We start from the raw sequence: 19,011 nt of genomic DNA, 5'->3' as shown, positions 1-19,011 counted from the left end.
AGAAAATCTGGCTAAAAATGTGTTTGCTTTCAGTTTTAGAAAGCTGGAATCATTAGAAGGAAAAATAAAGAAAATGGAATCGAGGAAAGCAAAACTGCCTGCAAATTTCTTTTAGAGAACAAAATGTTGGACTAATCAGTTCACTGGTAACAGTGTCCTGCAGGTGAACAGACCAAACTGAACCCAGATTTTATCCAGTCAAACTTCTCACAGCTGATGTGGTAGGGCTGAAAAGCCAGCAGAGTAAGTCAGACTTTTTCAGAGAACGACAGAAAACATTCTCAGCTTTTCAGCACTGAAAGCTGAACAATGATCAGGCAACTGGGATTTCAACCGGGATTTCAACCTTGTTCCCGAAAGGAATGAAAGCATCTCCCTTGCCTGGAATTCACCAGTTTCTTTTTCTCCCATGACAAAATCCCACTCCTCAGTGTGAGAAGAGCGTGCCTTTTACCTCCCCCAGTTTACCTCCATCCCCAGCAGCCCTACTCACCGCGGGGCCGTCCAGGCTGAGCGTGCTGCCCAGCCGGAGGCTCTCAGCCCTGCACTCCAGCTGCGAGGGCAGCGAGAAGGGCAGCGAGTGCCGGTTGGACAGCTCCCTGCCAGCCCAGGGCTCGGCCGGGGCTTTGGGCATGGGCCTGCCCGGCCACGGCTCGGCCTGGCGGCCGGAGGGCAGCGGGGGGGGCTTGTCGCCCGGGGTGCAGGGCAGGGGCCGGCGCTGCGGGCGGCCCTCGGGGCACAGGGCGTGCGGGCGGTCCGGGGGCGGCGGCGGCGGCAGGTCCCGCAGCGTGGGGGGGATCGGCAGAGGTTTGTCCTTGTGCAGAGCGCCCGGAGCAGCCTGTGGGGAGCAGGGATCGAAGTGGTGCTTAGTGCAGGCACATAGAGATAAACAGGAGGGAGTTTTCAGCTGGTTTTGTAAGGAATTATCTTGGAGAATGCGGAGATATCTCCGCACCTTCTGCACAGGCTTGAGGAGATAGCACAGGAGCTACGTGCACTCCAGCCAGGCTCTGAACACCCCAGATTCCTCCTCTTGAGGGAAAACAGGAGCTTACAGCAGCCTTAGATTGGAATCCAAACAGAGCCTCCCCATTATTTTAAAAAATGATTCAATTGTGGGTTATTTGTACAAGTTAACATTCATCAGTCAGTGATGAGTATTCACAGAAATAGGTATTTTCTTCTGCCTGAACTTTCCTAATTTCGTTATTTCATCTGAACCAGATGAAGAACTGCTGCTGCATCTCAAGAACCATTAACTTAATGCCACCAAGATCATCCTACTGCCTTCTGCTGATTAATCAGAAAGCCAGTTCACTTCTCCCAGTCACACCCATTGAATTCCTTCTTTCATTTTCTACATAAAAAATGTTTTATGTAAAAATGAGTGCAGAAAAGCTGGGGGAGAGAAATATGATACCCTGTGTATCAGCTAGAACAAAATATGAGGAAAATCCAAAGGGTGCAGGGAGCAGGGATTGAGGCTGAAAATAGAGAATGTGATAATTTGGTAGTTGAGGATGCCGGACAGAAAAAGAAGAAAGGACTTGGGGATGTCAGAGGGAACACGTCGGGGTCCCCAGATTGCTGTGCCCCACTCAAATCACACGGAAGGGGAGAGAAAGAGGTGTGGCTGACCTTGGAAGCGGTGCCAGGGCTGGAGGCCCCGGGGGGGTTGGCCACTCGCTGCTGCAGCAGGTCCAGCCGGGGGGGCACCGGGGGCAGGGCGGCCTGGGGAGCCACCGAGAAGGGCGAGGGAGGGCGTTCCACCTGGGAGAGGAGGGTGGGACATCAGCACACGGTAATTGCACGGAATTCCTGTCCTCTGGAGAGCCTCTCCACTGCTAAACGCTCTGTGAGTAACAAGTGTCCTCCAGGAATGGAGGCGGTGCTCAGCACTGCAGGGCTTGGACAATCCAAGCTCAGCAGGGAGACACCACTGAAATGCAACTTAGAAACACAAACCAAGGTGGGTTAACAAAAAATAACAAATAGAATAGCAAAAATGAAATTTAGAAACACAAACCAAGGTGGGTTAACAAATGGAGTAACAAAAGTGCAATTTAGAAACACAAACCAAGGTGGGTTAACAAATGGAGTAACAAAAATGCAATTTAGAAACACAAACCAAGACGGGTTAACAAATAGTAACAAATTGTAACAAAAATGCAATTTAGAAACACAAACCAAGGCGGGTTAAATAACAATAACAAAAGGAGTAACAAAAATGCAACTTAGAAACACAAACCAAGGTGGGTTAAATAATAACAAATGGAGTAACAAAAATGCAACTTAGAAACACAACCCAAGCTGTCCTGATGGAGTAATGAAAATATAACTTAGAAACATAAATCAAGGTGTCCTGATGGAGTAATGAAAATGCAACTTAGAAACATAACCCAAGTTGTCCTAATAGAACAACAAAAATTCAATTTAGAACTACAAACCACCTGTCCTGATGGAGTAACAAAAATACAACTTAGAAACACAAATCAAGTTGTCCTGATGGAATAAAGAAAATGCAACTTAGAAACCGAGCTGCCCTGCTGGAGTAACAAACGTGCCTCAGTGGCCCTGAGCAGGGACAAGCTGCTTTTCAACAGCAGAGGGCACGATCTGCTGCAAACCTCCTGTCCCTGTGCAAACTGCTTTCACTACAGAGCACTGCTGTGCACCAAACCCTCCATTTTTATCTCTGGAAAGCTGGTTTTCCACTTAAAGCAGCACAGTGCCTGGTATTCTCTTTATTTTCTCTTTTTTTTACAATCAAAGCTAGTGCTGTTTAATTTTTAAAAGCTTCACGTATGTTTGAGCTCACTAAAGCCAACAAAATACCAACACTGACAGGATGTCACACAGAGAAAATTGCTTTGCTTCCCCAAAATATGTAAAAAAGCCCTCCAGGAATAGTGTTTACTGATTAATACATTATTACACAGGATGGAAGATAAAGGGAAAAAGACTCCAGGTAAATCAGAGGTGAAGATTCTTTCTGACTAGGAAATGCAGCTTATTTTAGTTGATTCAGCTATTAAAAATTAGCCAAATTCAAACCCACTTCCCTATGCAGTAAAAAAAATGCAAGAGCAGCAATCAGATTTGGAAATGAGAAATGAAAATAAAAAAGCCATGCAGGGATCCACAAAGAATGCCTGGACACAGCTCCTGGAGGGAAGCAGAGTTATCACACCTCTATTAGACAGATTTATCAGCCACCATAGAAAAAGATGACAGCCAAATTGAGTTCCTCAGCAGAAGAGCCTGCCCTCTACCCTGTTATTTATCAGGACCTTGGGAAGACTGTACCTGGGGAAAAATGGATGAATTTCTGCTGCTCTGGGTGAATTCTGGCTAGAAAACCAAAATAGAAACACATAGAGGAGTGTTCCAAACCCAGATCTTCCATTCCAACAGGTCAGGCCAGATTTTTAACCCCTCTGGGGATTCCTCCAAGACAACACACAAGAGATCAAAGGTTTCAAAGTGTGATCCCCAACTGGCAGTGTGAAGTGAGCTCACAAAACTGGACCTAAATCCCCGTTTTCCACAGGGAGCAGGATCTTTACTGCTACACAGTCTGACAAACCTCACAGGCACAAATCACTGAGAGAAAACTGCTGCAGAAAAGGCACTGCCACATTTATCATTTATGACCTTACTTTGGTACCAGCGAGTTCTTTCATCATGAAGAGGGAATCATCAGCTTTGTCATCATCATCATCATCGTAATTAGGAGAGGGGGTTCCTTCTGCCCCTTGCCTGGACAATCCTCCTCCTCCTCTGGGATCAAATGGATCCACCACGATTGGCTCTGTTCCTTTGATCTCACAGCGGCAGAAGGGACAGCCTTGGCCTTCAGATTCCTGCAGGGGACACAAGAGATCTGTCACAGCAGCCCCTGGGGTGCACAATTATCACCTGCTCCATAAACAATCAGCTTGTGACCTGCTTTCTGCCACGGAGCTTTCAACTGACAGGAACACAAAAAAATACCGAATATTTTCTCCTTGAAGTAGAAAAACAGAACTTTGGGAAGTATTCACAGTTTTTCCTTACTCCATATTAAGAGATCAGAAATCTAAACAGTTTCTGATGCAGTGACATCATGAGACAATGTTTCTGCTATATTCTCTCCACACTTAAACAGTGTGAGAATACCTGTAAAAGATATTCTGTATAAGAATCTGTAAAAAAAGAGAATACATGTAAAAGATCAAGCAGCTGCCCTCAGAGAGATAAAGAAGAGAGAGATAAAGAAGAGGCCAAGGCTCACCTGCCAGGCTGTGAGGCAGGAGGTGCACATCAGGTGCCCACAAGGTTCAATCTTCACGTCCTTGTCGTTCTCAGCACAGATTTTACACAGCTGGAACGTGGAGCCCATCTCACAGTACAGCTCATATTGTTCCTGTGGGAAAGCCAGCATAAATCACAGGGAGAAGAGAAATATGCAAAGATTTCACTACCATTTTACACGCTAAATGCATTTGTCAAGCTCGGAAAAAAGTGGAATTCAATATAAAATTATCCAGTAATTTTCATTTAAGCACCCCAAGAAAAGCAGGGTTCAAGACATGTTGATGTTGAATGGCACAAAAGCATCAATGTTGGCAGAATATTCTAAATATAAAGGCTTAAAATCTGTGTTTGCAGTCTCATCAGCCCATCCCTATCACACAAAGATTTCTGAATTCCTGCAAAATACTGCAGCACTAAAAACAAGTCTTGGGAATACCAAGGATGACAGAACTGGGTGAACAGCTAAGGAGGGCAGAAATCAGGGAGAAAGGCAGAGAGTTGGATGGAATGGAATATTTGACTCACCTGGGTAACTTTAATGTGGTCCTGAGGTGTGGGCTCACACAAGCCAGTCAAGTCAGGATTCTGATTCCGGCCGTCAGGAAATAAATAACTGCAAGAAGTTGGGAGAAAAAATATCTCTGTATGTGCCTGTACACACATGTACACACACACAGATCCAAGGCTTCTTTTGGAGGTAGGAAGGGAAGGAAGAATGAAGGTGAGAAGAAAGGGGTGGGAAGTCAAGGTATTCTGAATTCTAAAAGTTGTGGAGGAATTTTATGATTGGACCAAAATGAAACACGTTATTAGTTCAAATTGAGGGTTTGGAAAAAAAAAAGGGGGGATTTATGAGAAGGGAAACACTGGTGCACATTTATCATCTGCTCCTGCACAGCTCTCCAGTGCCAATATTTTGGCAGTCAGGAATTACTGACAGAAAGACAGCTGTCAGTAATTCCTGAGTGCCAAAATAGTTCAGCAATGACTTATTAAACTGACAGCAATGGGGCTATTCAAATTTTAACTCCTGATTTTTATAAAGTTACTTACAAGCCTTCCCTGAAGCCATCAATCAGTGCTTGGAAAAGAGGTTTGTTGTGGGGGATTGTCTGGAGGATGTTCCCATCTGCAGTGACATAGCCAATGGCCCACTGACCCAGGCGGGTACAGCTCAGTCTGAAAATGTAACTGAAAACACAAAGGGAAAAGAAACCTCAGCTGGGAACAGACAGAAAACATTCAGTGACAGTAGGCAGCCTTTGTCTGGCCATATCAAGACAGCAAATAAAATTAGTAGGAATAACTTGATGATTTGTAGCAGCTTTCCTCAACTGAGGCCCAGGCAGTTCAAAGGGGAACTTTGCAATATGATACAAAATGAGAAAAAAACCCAAGCACTGGCCTCCAGGTGAAATTAAACCCAGAATCCAAAGCAGGACAAGTTAACATCCTTAAAACCATTTGTTTCAAATCAACTTTGAAAAACCCAACAAACAAACAGATGAGAGGAGGTTTCCATGTTTCAAAGCAGCCCAGAAGTAACCACACAAGCTGCAGAAAGGAACACAGATCATCTGTCAGCCCTGCTGCCATCAGGGGTGGCAGCCAGAGCCTCCCTGCTGGCTGAGCTCCCTCTCACCTGCCAGGTTTGTGAATGAATTTCTGCAGTCTGGCCTTCACCTCGTCATAGGTGAGGAATGCCATGTACCCAGGGTGAGTCACGGCCAGGCTGTTCCAGTTCCTCAGCAAGGATGACCAGGGCTGGGGAAGCACCAAAGCAACAAATTAACCACACACTTCTGGAAAGGGTTAATGTTCCTGAAGCAAAGGGTTCTTCAGTTAAAGAAACATGTTTCTGTTCCACCACAAATCCAACAGAGAAACCAAAACATTCATTTCCCAATGCAGTACTTGGCATTTGAGTTTGTTGCTTTTTGGGGATAAAATTATCACCTAAAACAGACCTTAATCAAAACTCCTTTAATAAATACAAAAGGAGAAGTCACTGAGGTCACAGCTCAAGAATAGCCATCAATTGTGCTGCTTGTGCAGAGAGAATGACTCATTGCCCAGACAGGGATCAAGGCAGGAGTTTAATGAGATTATGCAGAGCCCAGGAACCATGACTGCTCTGCTCTCCAACACCGACTTCCTGCATGGCCTGGGGACAGTGACCTCCCCTCTGTGTCTCAGTTTCACTGGCTGTAACTTGTGACTGCTCCTCACCAACCCAGCCTCCCCGGGGTGTGGCAAGGGCTGTGGCTGGGCTCAGATCTGAATGAAGAAACCAGCACACAAATCTCAAATATTGCTTAAAATGATGCCCCAAAAGTCATAACTACCATTTGGAATCTCTCAGTCCTGAGAAGGGCTTGGGTGTGTAAATCTCACCTGATTTTTCCAAGTTTTTAAAACCCTCTACAGGAAGGTATCAGCACTCCCTAAGAACTCTGCATCCCCTGGAATTTGCAGCAGCTCTTGACTTGTTCTTTATGTACAACACTTGGAAAAAGTGCTGAATGAGATCAGCTACATTGCAACACCAAACATGGGAATTTTTCATCTAGACATATCTTAATTACAACCCACCCCATCACATGGGAAAAGGCAAGTCAGAGCCAAAGAAGTAAGTGATTGTTCTTGTAAATACCCAATTGTACCATCAGAAGCTGTGTTTTTGAATTTAGCACTATTAGAGACTGTGGGGAAGATTTTTACCTACTGTTAATATCCCTTCAGTGATACAGAGATTTCTCACACACACAGACATGTTCACAACATCCTGGCTGGGGCAGTTCAAAAGCTAGGAAGCCCAAATTTCCATGCCTGAGCTCCATCCTGAACAACCCCCCTCTGTGGAAAATAAATCTGACAATAAAGAAAGGGAAGACAGAGTGATAAACTAAGCTTCACATTTCCTGGCTTGCAGAAGCTGTGTCAGAGCTTCAGTCTCAAAGTGACCTTTGAAAGAGAAAACCTGATTCATGGCAGGATGCTGAATGTGCCTGGGAGTTGCAGTGTATATTTAGGGATTTTTTGAGTCTACAGGCAGAAATATCACCCACTTCTACTGCAATGTGGGGTCTTCAGTATTACTCTGCAAGGGATGGAGGGACAAGCAAATCCCATACAGTACAAATAATGAGTGTCAAACATTGGCCTGGAAAAAGAAGAGTGTAACACTGAGACACTTCAGGTGATGCCCATTGCTCAGTTCTCACCTGGAAGAGTCGTGTGAAGATGTCAAACTCAAACACTGAGATGTAGTCATTGCAGGTGAGGTCGATGGTTGACTTGAGGGCCATGGCCTCCAGGCCAGAGCTGATGGGATGCACCTCGTGCAGGGCCTGCCGGAAGCTCTTCCAAGGAACAATGGTCCTGGGAAAGCAGGGAATGGAAAAGGCTGAGCACCCCACCACCATGCACACAGCACACCTTATCTTTGTCAGAATCCATGCTGTGATAACGAGGAAAATCAAAAACAGCCACAAGAGATTTATTCACGTCACACAAAAAACCAGATTTCTTGGCACTGCAGGAAATCAGCAGCCAAATGAAATTATGACAATTTTCTCTGCACATGCAGAATTTTGGAATTAGAAGGCCCCCTCTGGTTTCTGTTTTCCCTCTTCCTGCAGTCCTACCACAGCATCACTTGATAATCATTTCACAGTGTTGCAGCTGGCAGAGAAGAAGTTAAGTCTAGATGGTTAAAAAAAAGGGCAACCAACTCTCTAAAGAAGGATTAACTGGAGAAGGAAGATAATCACAAGCCAAAACACAGGCTCCTGTTTAAAGGAATATTTTCCTTTTTTAATAAATCAAGTGGCATAGAAACAGAGAAAGAAAATGCCTCACTTCAGACAACTGTGCTATTCATGAGTAAACACATTATGGCTTTTTGTTCTGACAGCTACTAATTAAACTCTTTAGGTGAAGTACCTCAGTCCCTTCAGTTTGAAAGCAGTACCCAATCCATTAACTTTAATCCCCAAACATTGCTGTGAACACCTCCATGGTTCATTTAGTCAGTGTTTTATTAGATACAGAAATTAAACCTGACATTTCAGCAGTCTGCACACAAAGACTGTTGCATTTCCCTTTCCCCTTCACTCTTAGCAAAGCCATTTTGCAAACAGAAATCCAGAGAAGAAGAGAGGTGAGTAAATGATTGGAAAGACTAATTGGAGGGAAGATGAAAAGAAAATAATATTATGGCTTAGCTAAAGAACAACCCATGTTGGGGGCATGGTAACCTTTGGAAGAAGAAAGGATTATTTTGCATAGCTTGTACAGCTTACTTAAAAGTTAAAGAATTAAATCAAGGAGAGGAAAATTTAAGCTGAATAATCAAGGAAAACAGTGTGACAATACAAGAGTCTCCTGGGGAAACTGGGGGAAAATTCATCACTTGACACATTTAAAACCAGACAGGACAAAAACTGGGAAATTTCATGTGGGAATAATTCCTTACCTCAGCCCAGAGATGGACCAAATGACCAGTAGCTCTCTCCCATCATTTATTTTAACCTGACAAAGCCCTTCCTGAATGGCCAAACAGAATTCTTAAAAAACACTGGGTGCGATTTGCTCCCACACCTTTATTTTTAATACAGTTAGAAACTTACTTTTCACCAAAAGCCTTTCTCCAAAATTCTGCAGCATCTGCCTTGGTGATCCGGAACGTGTCCCCCTGGAAGAGGCCACTGGGGAAAATCCCCTTGAGTTCTGCCAGCATGTGGCTGAATATCAGGGACAGTTTGGTCAGGTTCCTCCTGCAAAGGACCACAAACATTTTTTCTTTTAGGAAAAAAAAGAGTTTAGTATTCCAAGCAAAGCAGAATCAGCATTTATTGCAATTGAAGAATGATCCCAGCATGCAAAACTCTTATTTGGGGCTCTCTTTCAAGTGTTTCCCCAGCATTTAGAACATCCAAAACATGGGAACTACCAGCAAGGTCTGTGTTTGTCAAGACATTTTCCACAGTGACAAACTCTGTATAATCTGTTTAAGGTGAGCAGGCAAAAATCCTCCCATGGAAAAACACACTCACAAAAAATGTGCAAAACCAATACTCAGACCTCACCTACTGAGTACTGAAGACAAAAACTCATCAGGTTTGGGTCTGAAAATTCCTTTTGAGAGCACATAAAACTACTCCTGTCTCAGACAATGGAAGCTGAATGTCTTTGCAGGTCTCCAGAGGCTCCCGACACAATAGATTTGCTCAGGGAATCTCTAACTGATCCTAACAGCCCCAAGCTCCCAAGGGAATGCAAAAACACCTGCAGGTTTTTCCTAAAATGGTCACGACTTACACACAAAGGCTCTCAAACGTGCTGTGTTTAATTATCCAATTTGAATTACAGCTGGGACCTCAAGTCCCTTCTCTGCCTGGTGACACTGAGACACCAGCAGTGCTCTGTCCCACAGGAAATGCCCTTTTTTAAACTGGAAAAGAGAATAAATATTTTCTGCTGTTCTATTCACCAGAGGCACCTCTCTCGCTCACTCCTTTATCCAAATATTCCAATTATTCTCCTCCACTCCATTGCTAGGAAAAGTGCCTGAAAAGAGACAGGGATATTTCTAGGCCAGAGGAGGTTTTTTTTCACCCTCATGTCACGTCCTTCAAGGGAAAAGAAGGAGCTGGCATCATGTGGGGAAAAACAACTTGAGAGCTGTGCCCAACACACCAGAGCTGCTCAGAAACCTGCACCAAGCACCAGGCATGGCACAGACTCACTTCTGGCACTGATTGTTTAAAATGTGAACCACAGAGGGAGGGAACATCCCCAGCCACATTGGATTTTCCTCTTTTCCCATCTCTCTCCCTGAGTTTGCTGCTGTTGCAGAACACTTGTGTTTGGCAGCAAGCTGCACTCCCCCTGGCTCCAGCCTTTCACCAGTTTCTGCTGCTCTGGTTGGGTTGGCTCCTGTTCACTTCATCTTGGACATTTTTCAGATACCACTTGCTCTTGTGGCCATTCGAAGGACTTATCCTGTTAAAGTGTCTGATTGCAGAACTGACCTCCAGCCTTTCCACAAAAATTCCCTGGACATTTGGGACATTTCCCCCATTTCCACAGGGTCTAAACTCAATTGGAAGTGACCATATTGCTTGACATACATTCTAGTATTTCCTCAGCCCCTCACGAGCTTTCTCCATACCCTGACAGTCCGGGCAGATTAGAAGGGCCCAAAACTCTAAATTTTCTCTGTCAGCAGTTCTTTCTCACCCTCCTTTATTTCAGCTACATTTTCATTTGTGTGCAGCAACGAAAGCTGCTCAAAGTGTTTATGGAAAACACCAGCTACACAGAGAATTCTGGTTTTTGTCATTTCATATTGTCCAACAACAGCAGGTGTTGGGATTAACAGGAGGAAAAGCCCCCAGCTGCTCTCCCCGAGCTGTCCCACTCCCCAGCTGTCCCTGGATGTGTCACACACCCAAACTGGGGATTCTGAAGCAGTTCTACACACTGGGTTTGGCATGTGAAGGAATTCAAAGCTGTGTGTTTCTCTCTGCATTTCTGAGGGGAAGGCTCAGATGCTCGTGGTACAGGGAAAGTGATTTCACTGTAAATTCCCACCCCAGTTCCCTCCCTCATGGAGATTCCCACCGTGTCCCTGCAATGCCTTTTTCGGATAAACACTAGAAAAATTGTAAATCAGAGCTGTGGAATTCTGAAAGCCCTCACCCTCATAAAAAGGTAAAAAAAAAGAGGACAGTTTGTGTTAGTGCAAGAAGAAAAAGCAAACACCAGGCTGCTGTCAATCATTTAATCCATGTAATCTACAACCCAAGCAAAAAATTATGGTCTTTTTTTTACTGAGTTTATAAAAATAGAGGCTTTAACAAACCTGCTAATGATTTTGTACTCTCCTATTGTTGCCCAGCACAATGTGGGGAAATTTGGGTATGACAGAAAAGCACTTTGATGCATTTCTGACCCTGAACAAGTGCATGGTTCAAACAAAACACTGCAAAAAGCCAGGGAATATTCCAGTGCCCAGTTGTTTATCTCTTCTGCCCCAGCTGAGCTCCAGGAAGTGCTTGCACTCAGCTGAGCACATCAGTTAATGAGAGAAATAACTTCCTCAGGCTTAAGGATGGATAAACAAATGGTTTTACACACACACGTTGAAGGCCTTGGTTTCCTAAACCAGCTGAACATTTTAAATTCTCAAGGTTGTCATATTTTTTATAAATATTCAGCTATATTTTAAGTAAATAACAGGAAAAACCACAGGAAGTGAACATAAAGAGCAGCAAATTGCAAAATAGTTTGTGTTACTGGCTTTTACACACAGCAGTTCCCAATCCTATGCTAACAGGACAAAAATGTCTTTATTTTAACAATTTACATATTTGTAAATTTATACAGACCAAATAAACACCTGCAATTCTAGAGAATATTTTTATTGGCATGTCAAAGCTCACTGATGATTGTGCTTTATTTTTAGTAACCTCAGAACTGTCCTTATTGCTATTGCTTCAACTAAGCAGTGTGAATGTACTCTCAGAAAAAGAGGCACACATTCAAAGAACATTTATGGCTCTTAGACTGGAGATTCCCAAACAGTTTTGGCCACAGACCTCCAGCAATGTCCCATTTTTCAAAATTTTACTTAAACCCAGTAATCCACACAACACTGTCACCGAGGGCTCCACCAGAGACAAATTACAAATTCAAGAACTAAATCTTCCCAAGTTAAAATTAAACCCTCCAAGAATTAATTAAAATTAAACAAGTTAAAGAACGAAATGCCAAACCCGGGTTGGGAAGAGCTGAGTGCAGCACCCAAATCCTGCTGCTGGGGAATTTCAACACCTGCCAACGTTACCCAGGGACCCCAGGCCACATCACAGAGCTGTCCCCAGAGCGTGCAGGCAGCTGCAGGCAGCACCTGGGCCAGCTTCAAAGAGCCAGGGCTGCTTCTGCTCTGTGCTCACAACCCCAGCCGAGGTGGGATTTCACAGCCCCGAGTGCTTTCACACGTACGTGCAAAGCTTTCGGTTTATTATGGTTGGAAATAACGAATCAACAAGTGAAAACGGCAAAAGATAAATATTTTTTTTCCACTGTATACAGTAGCCAAGTGTTTCACACGTGGTGAGGAACGCCTGCAGCTGGAGCATGGAGGGATCAGTGCTTGTGCACAGAGAGTGAGCTGAGAATTGGTTCTGGAACCGGCCAGACACAGCTCCAGAGCCTGCTCGGCCCAAACCCTGCTGCCCTGGCTCAGCTCAAACCCTGCTGCCCCAGCACCCACCGGGCTCTGAACTTTGGGGAACCAAAACCAGCATGAAGCTATGGTCTTCCTTCAGTTCCTTCAGTTCCTTCAGTTCCCCCATGCCCACGGACAGTTCCCCCTCCTTCCTGCCCCGAGCCCCCTCTGCTGTGGTTCTGCTCTTCCTTCCTGCCCCAGGATGGCTTTGGGCTTGCTCCACACATTTCTGTGGGATTCAGGAGGCTGAGCAGAAACTTCCAGGGGTAGCCCCCACTGCCAGCCCCAGCTGGGGGTTCTGGTGGTGTTGCTTCCCCCCAGACACTCAGAAGATTTTTCTTTCCCAGTTTCCTGGACAAAAGTCCTTTTACTGTATGGGCTCCATCTTGGAAAGCCATTAAAGGTTTGGTTTAATCAGGGATGTGTCTCTCAGCCACACTGCCACAATTAGTTAAATTAATGTGCTTTGTGACTAAATGCCTTTTCCCCTCAAGGCAATGTTAACGTGGCACAACCATTTCTGCCACTGCCAGCTAGGACTTTTTATTTTTCTTCCAGCATTTCTCATCTCCTTCAGAGCCACCCAGCTGACACAATATAATTTAGCTCCTCACACGTAGCAAGGATCAGCTCCACAGGCTGATTCAGTCACAATATTGTGCTCACATGCCATCATTTGACGTGCACACACTGTGAAGCTCATTCTGCTGAAGGCATGTAACAAACACACAGGAATTATGAGCTGTAGCACAAGAAACCAACCTCAAAATGCTTCACTTCTCTGCAATTATTGTCCTTATTTCTTACTCTTACACTCTTGCCATCCCATTCTGTTTAGGTGACATGGTTAGCATCCACTGGATAAACTGCAAGCTCCACTACTTATGAAAACACCAACCACAAACCCACAGGTTTTTTCCTGTAACTACATCTTACAATTTTATATTTGAAGAGCTAAAAAAAATTAATTAAAAAAAAAAGAAAACCAAACCCAAACAGCTCTTTTAACGACTCCAACAAGTAAAATGCACCTTTCAGAAACCACAAAGATGTGAGGTTCTCATGTCACAGGGGCTTTCAGATGCACAGCCACGAGCAGTTTGATTTCAGCAGAGAGTTTGATATGCCTGCCTTCAAAAAGGAGAATTGTCTGATGCTGTGCTCCCACCCCAGCCAGGGGTTTTCTGTGTGCTCGTGTGTGGAAATGCTCGAGGTGATCCCAAGCTGTCTTTTGTAACCCTGAGGCAGCTCAGGCTCCTCTGATCAGGCTAAAAATAGAAACAGCGGAACTACTTTCAGCAAAACTTGCAACACAGGAAGTGAACGAAATTCCACTTAACTATTGCTGGCTCAACAGAAGGCACCTTACACAGCCAGCTCTGTAACATTTAATTTAAATAAAAGAATGGATTAACATTACATTTATTGCTTGTTCTATAGAATTTTTCACCATCAGCTCCTCCTTTTTCAGTGCTTTAGGTATTACAGGGCAGCACTGAACCCTGGCACTTTTCAGGTCACATAAATATGTTTTAACACCTCGAGTCCTGTGAGCAGAGGCTGCCCATCACTTCAAAAGGTAACACAAAACACATAAACCACCCCAAAATGTCATATATCCCTATCAGTATGCAAATGGCTGGGAGTGATGGGAAGCAGAAAGGAATCAGGCCACTGTGCTGACCACAAGGACCAAACCAGCTGACCTTTAAAGGATCTGGAATTATTGTTTTTGGCACAAGTGTTGCTTTTTTTTTTTTTCACTGTTAAGAAGCTAAAAATCCACTTCTAAAATTGAAATTTTAGAGATTATGCTTTAAAGAGAGGAATACATTTGGTATTATTAATGGTCTTTAAGGAGCTAAACACATATTCAGAGGACTGACAAGGTAAAGGATAAAACTCTCATTTAGGTAACAGAATAATTTATTTTACCAGATTCAGGGGATTACACAAGAAATTTACTGCTCAGGACACTTCTCATTATACCTAATTTTGGGCTCCGTGCACAAATATTGGCATTTCAGGGGCTATTTGCAGTAGTTAAAGAGAAAAGCAGAGCACAAAAACTCTGTTTCCAAATCAAGGAAGATCCCATATTTCATTATTCATCTTCAGCCACCTCAAAACTGGACACCAAGTGGGATTGACAAGGAGCTGGGGCAGGTTCAGGGTAGATATTAAAAAGATCTTTATTCTAAGGGAAAATATTCTTTATTTTAGGGTGGGCAGGCCCTGGCACAGCTGCCCTCCCTGGGAGTGCCCAGGGAACAACCCGGGATAGTGGGAGGGATGGCAGGGAGTGGGATGGGCTAAAATCCAACCCCAGAAATCCCAAATGTGGCACCCCAGCCCTGAACACCCCAGCCAAGCACCCAAGAGACATGATACAGTTGCCAAGTAGCAGCAGCAGATTTTTGCCAGCATGGAGAAATCCATCACATTTCCAATGATAATTACTACAAATGAAGCAACGTGCTTGTAATTCCACCCACAACAGCGAGTCCACAGCTCCCATAACACTCCACAGTTTTATAGGCTCTGAGAGGAAAGAAGAATAAAAATCTTCCTTCCTTATTATGCAATCATCTGAAATCTTGCATTTGTCCACAAATTGATTTTCAAGATGCTGGTCCAATTTTAGACAGAAAGAAAACTATAATGAATGGAAGCTTAAGCCAATTATGCTAAGTGTTACTTAAGTTCCAAAACTATCACCTAAACTGCAATTTAAAACCAAATTAGAAAGAAATAATTCACATTCCTCCCCTCCAACAACATTTACATGATAATGAATTTCTTCTTGGGTAATAAGCAGTTAGTTAGTGTTCATATGCTGGAGCCTGGCAAGGAAACCTTTCTTGTGGGCAGCTTTGGAGCCTGTTCTTTTCTTTAAGATGTTCTAATTTAAATGCAGATGTAGACTTCACACTAGTGGGTTTTGTTTAAAAAAAAAAAGTGCTGCTGTATTAGAAGGAAGTGACAGAAAGGGGACTCAAACACACCATTTTGAGTTCCACATTTTGCACTATCTCCTTTTCCCTGGGCAGCAATGTGTGCAAGAGGTCTCAAATATGAGATTAGAGCACCAGCCCCCCCTCCTCCCAGAGGGTTTTCTGCTTCAGGGTTTAACACAAGTATTTTCCAACTTTTTCCTCTTTAAATTCCAACCTTTTTCTTTTTTTTTAATTTTTTTTTCCTCCAAGTCATTCTTCATGCACTTCCTTCCCCTTCATAGACATGCATGGTCATTTCCAGGAGACATTAAACACTGGTAGCTTTTTCCTGTGTAAATTAGTGAGTCTTAACATTGGAGCTGGAGAAGAAATGAAATCCTGCTGAGCCAGCATCCCCTAAGCTGTTGTCAGAAGAACAATTAAACATGGATCAGCTTCCCAAGGCTTTTTTTCACCTCCATGCTCTATGGAAAAAGTTTATTGTATTCCCTGCTTAACCCCATTCTCTCTACAGATATATTTATTTTTTAACTGGCTTTGTTAACAATTTGTTTCCTACAGCTGAACTGGAAAAATAACTTGTGCTGTTCCTTAAACATCCAGTCCACATCCTGAAAAATTATTTCTCCTCACTCACCCTGCAGCTTCCATAGCTGTCCTCTTAATGTGGAAACATTTGCAGTGCTCTGATTTTATTTAGCAAATAACCTCTCTGAATTTTCCCTCCTTATAGACTGCTTTAACATAATTAGTAAATTTGATTCTTTGGTGAAAAATGGACTCTTCAGCCTAATTAATCCTTTCCCAAGGAACAGACAATTCCTCCACCTGTCTCCTGACCAGCAAGCTATTTTTCACTCCTGCCATGTCAAGTATAATCTATTTACACAACTGCAAAACCACTGCTGCAAGAAGTAATTGATGTCGTGTGGAAAGCTGACAAATTGCAGCTCTTCTGTGCAAGCAAGAGGGCTGAGAAGTAAAAGCTTCCTGCAATGGAAACATTAAAAAAAATAGTCCAGCAAAACCACCAAGGCTCTAAATGAAACTGAAATCGAGACCTGAGGCAGGTTCAGAGTAGGAATGGCACTGTCAAGCAAAGCAACATTGCAGGGAAAAATATGTTTATTTCAGGGAAAAATATGTTTATTTCATCTTTTTGTTGTTGTTAAAAAGGAAACTCCAGAGGTTCACAATAGAGAAGTCACATATTTACCCCTGGATCTATAAAGAAAAGGAAGCAGCACCTCTGGAAATGTGCTCAGCCTCAAGAATTCCTAATTACTGCACACAGCCAACAAATCATTGGATCATTTGCCTTTACAAGCATACAACAAAATATCCAAAATTATTAACTCTAGAAATGCTACTTGTTTCCAAGCCTGCAGATGTTACTTTTAGCTATCAAAACTCAGAGGAGCAACACAGTATCTGGAATAAAAACCCCAAAGTCACTAAGTTGCATCTGATCTACTCCCTGAAATTCAGTTTTAAACAGTACCCAGAAGCTGCTGCTCATACCTATCAGTCAGGAAATGCACACAGAGCCTTAAAAGCACCCTCAGCAGCATGAATTTTTAAACAGACATGGAAGTGAGCTAAAGCAGAATTGAAATAGCATCTGAAAGCTCTCTGAACAAAACAAGCGAGCTCCCCTCACAGAAATCACAGCGTGAGTTTAAGGCAGGCCAGGTACAACCATGGTTAATTTATGTATTTATAGTCTGAACCACTGCACACCAAAACCACGGAGCTCCAGAGACCTCCCAAAGGTCTGGGGGGAAGCACACAAAGAGCAAGTTGGAAATGGCAGGACTAGAAGGGTGATGCTCAAGTGGTCAGGGCAGCTCTGAACCTGCTTCAGTCATTTTGCATCACTGGGCTGGAGGGGCAAACTCCAGCTTTCACACTGCTTGTGCAAATGTCAAAATTGGGCCTTCTGCTCTGCCCCAGGAGCCATTTGGGGGAGAAAATAAGGAATACACAGCAGGAAGCAAAATGAAAGCGAAGTCTGGAAGAGAGGAGGAAAAAGCTTCAAGAACAACAGGGACAAAAAAGTCAGAAAAGTCCAAACTTAAAGTTATTAAACTTTTAAAGTCCTGCTCTCAAAACCCTGCAGACTAATGGCCACAAACATGAAAGATATCAAGAGCAAACTGGATTATATATATATATATATATAAAAATATACAAATATGTATATATTTGTATATATTTATATACATCTATACATTTATATCTATATACACACTGCCATGAGTACATTCCCAGTGAATACCAGATACAAGTTCTATTTGTTTGCTTTACAGACTGCTGACCACCTTCCAAAAAGCTTCTCCCACACTTGGAGTATTTCAATTTATTAATGCATTATTATGAATTATTATGAATTTTTAATTTATTAATTATCTCCCAAAATATTAGTATTTTTCTTCAGCTCCTAGCAAGGTGAGAAAATTCCAGTTTCTTCACCTTAGATTAGTATACATATGTTATATCTAGAGGTGCATTTATAGCAGCAATTAATTTAATTTCATTAATAAGTAGCACTGAAGTGAGTGGGTTTTAAGAACCATTGAATGTGGCACTGCCAGTGCAGCATTTAACAAAATCCCCAAAACCAAAATCCTCATTCTTTGTCCAGGCACCTCTTGAACTGGTGCACACACCACAGGCACTGGCTGCTCTACTCTTGCCCTTTTCTGTGACAAATTCAAGAACTGAGAGTGTTCCCAGCTCAAGGAAAAGGCTCTCTGGTGTCACCCCTTCAGTCAGACAGGCCCTGCTGCTTCCTGGGCTGTGCAGAGGCAGAGGAAGATGCCATGAGAGTGGCCAGGATGTGATGCTGTTTTAATGCTGGTCTTTAACACAAATCTCCCCACAGTTCCTTCCCTGCTAAAGCTGTTTATTCATAAATGGGACAATTAGCAATTCCCCCGGGACTGCCATGCCTGCTGTGAGAACAGCAGCCTCTGCTGCAGTCCTGACACTCACATCTATCAATCTGCATTTCCCCTGCTCCCTCCAGTCAATTAGTTGGATTACAAACCAACTAGGATGATTAACCCCCCCTCTTTGCTCCTCTCTGAAAAACCAAGGCACTGGAGGTGAGATTTTGGATTCATGACTGACATAGCCACCATTTACTCATCAGATGTTCCAGATTTATGATAAATCACAATACACACACAGTTAACAGCACTCCAGAAAGAAACTTCCATTTCTTAATCCATTCTTCTACACAGGCAGCAGCAATCCAAGCAGCACCAGCAATGCTTTCTGAGCCACTGTCACAGCCTTTGGTTGGAGCTCAATATCATGCAATATGCTACACAGAGTTCAATATTAAACCAGAAACATGTGCCAACACTTTTCCCCCCTCCAGTAATTCCAAGCTGTTGCCACGCCGTTAACCACATTCTCCCCAGGGCAATTATGTTCAGCCACTGGGTGGTTTTCACATTTTTTCCACCTTTTTTTTTTAAAATTCAACATCTACTCCAAAAACCTGAAACGATTTTG

The 19,011-nt window shown here is 43.3% G+C and overlaps 1 protein-coding gene across 6 annotated transcripts in view; it reads right to left on the bottom strand.

Moving 5' to 3' along the window:
- Nucleotides 1–19,011, bottom strand: part of CBL (Cbl proto-oncogene) — a 35,266-nt gene that overhangs the window by 9,135 nt on the left and 7,120 nt on the right. For all 6 annotated transcript variants that reach the window (XR_005628972.1, XR_005628973.1, XR_005628974.1 and 3 more), the window contains exons 3-11: nt 8,928–9,074; nt 7,521–7,677; nt 5,939–6,060; nt 5,350–5,487; nt 4,822–4,909; nt 4,274–4,405; nt 3,660–3,863; nt 1,639–1,770; nt 494–838 (exon numbers count right to left, since the gene is read on the bottom strand). Coding sequence is in view for 1 of the 6 variants with exons in the window: in XM_039721905.1 (XP_039577839.1) it covers nt 494–838; nt 1,639–1,770; nt 3,660–3,863; nt 4,274–4,405; nt 4,822–4,909; nt 5,350–5,487; nt 5,939–6,060; nt 7,521–7,677; nt 8,928–9,074 (1,465 nt within the window). In the remaining 5 variants the exon portion in view is untranslated. The remainder of the gene's footprint in view (nt 1–493; nt 839–1,638; nt 1,771–3,659; nt 3,864–4,273; nt 4,406–4,821; nt 4,910–5,349; nt 5,488–5,938; nt 6,061–7,520; nt 7,678–8,927; nt 9,075–19,011) is intronic.

Source organism: Passer montanus, unplaced genomic scaffold (assembly GCF_014805655.1).
Source record: "Passer montanus isolate IOZ18808 unplaced genomic scaffold, ASM1480565v1 scaffold47, whole genome shotgun sequence".
Classification (NCBI taxonomy): Eukaryota; Metazoa; Chordata; class Aves; order Passeriformes; family Passeridae; genus Passer; species Passer montanus.
This window is presented reverse-complemented; position numbering and strand designations above follow the sequence as displayed.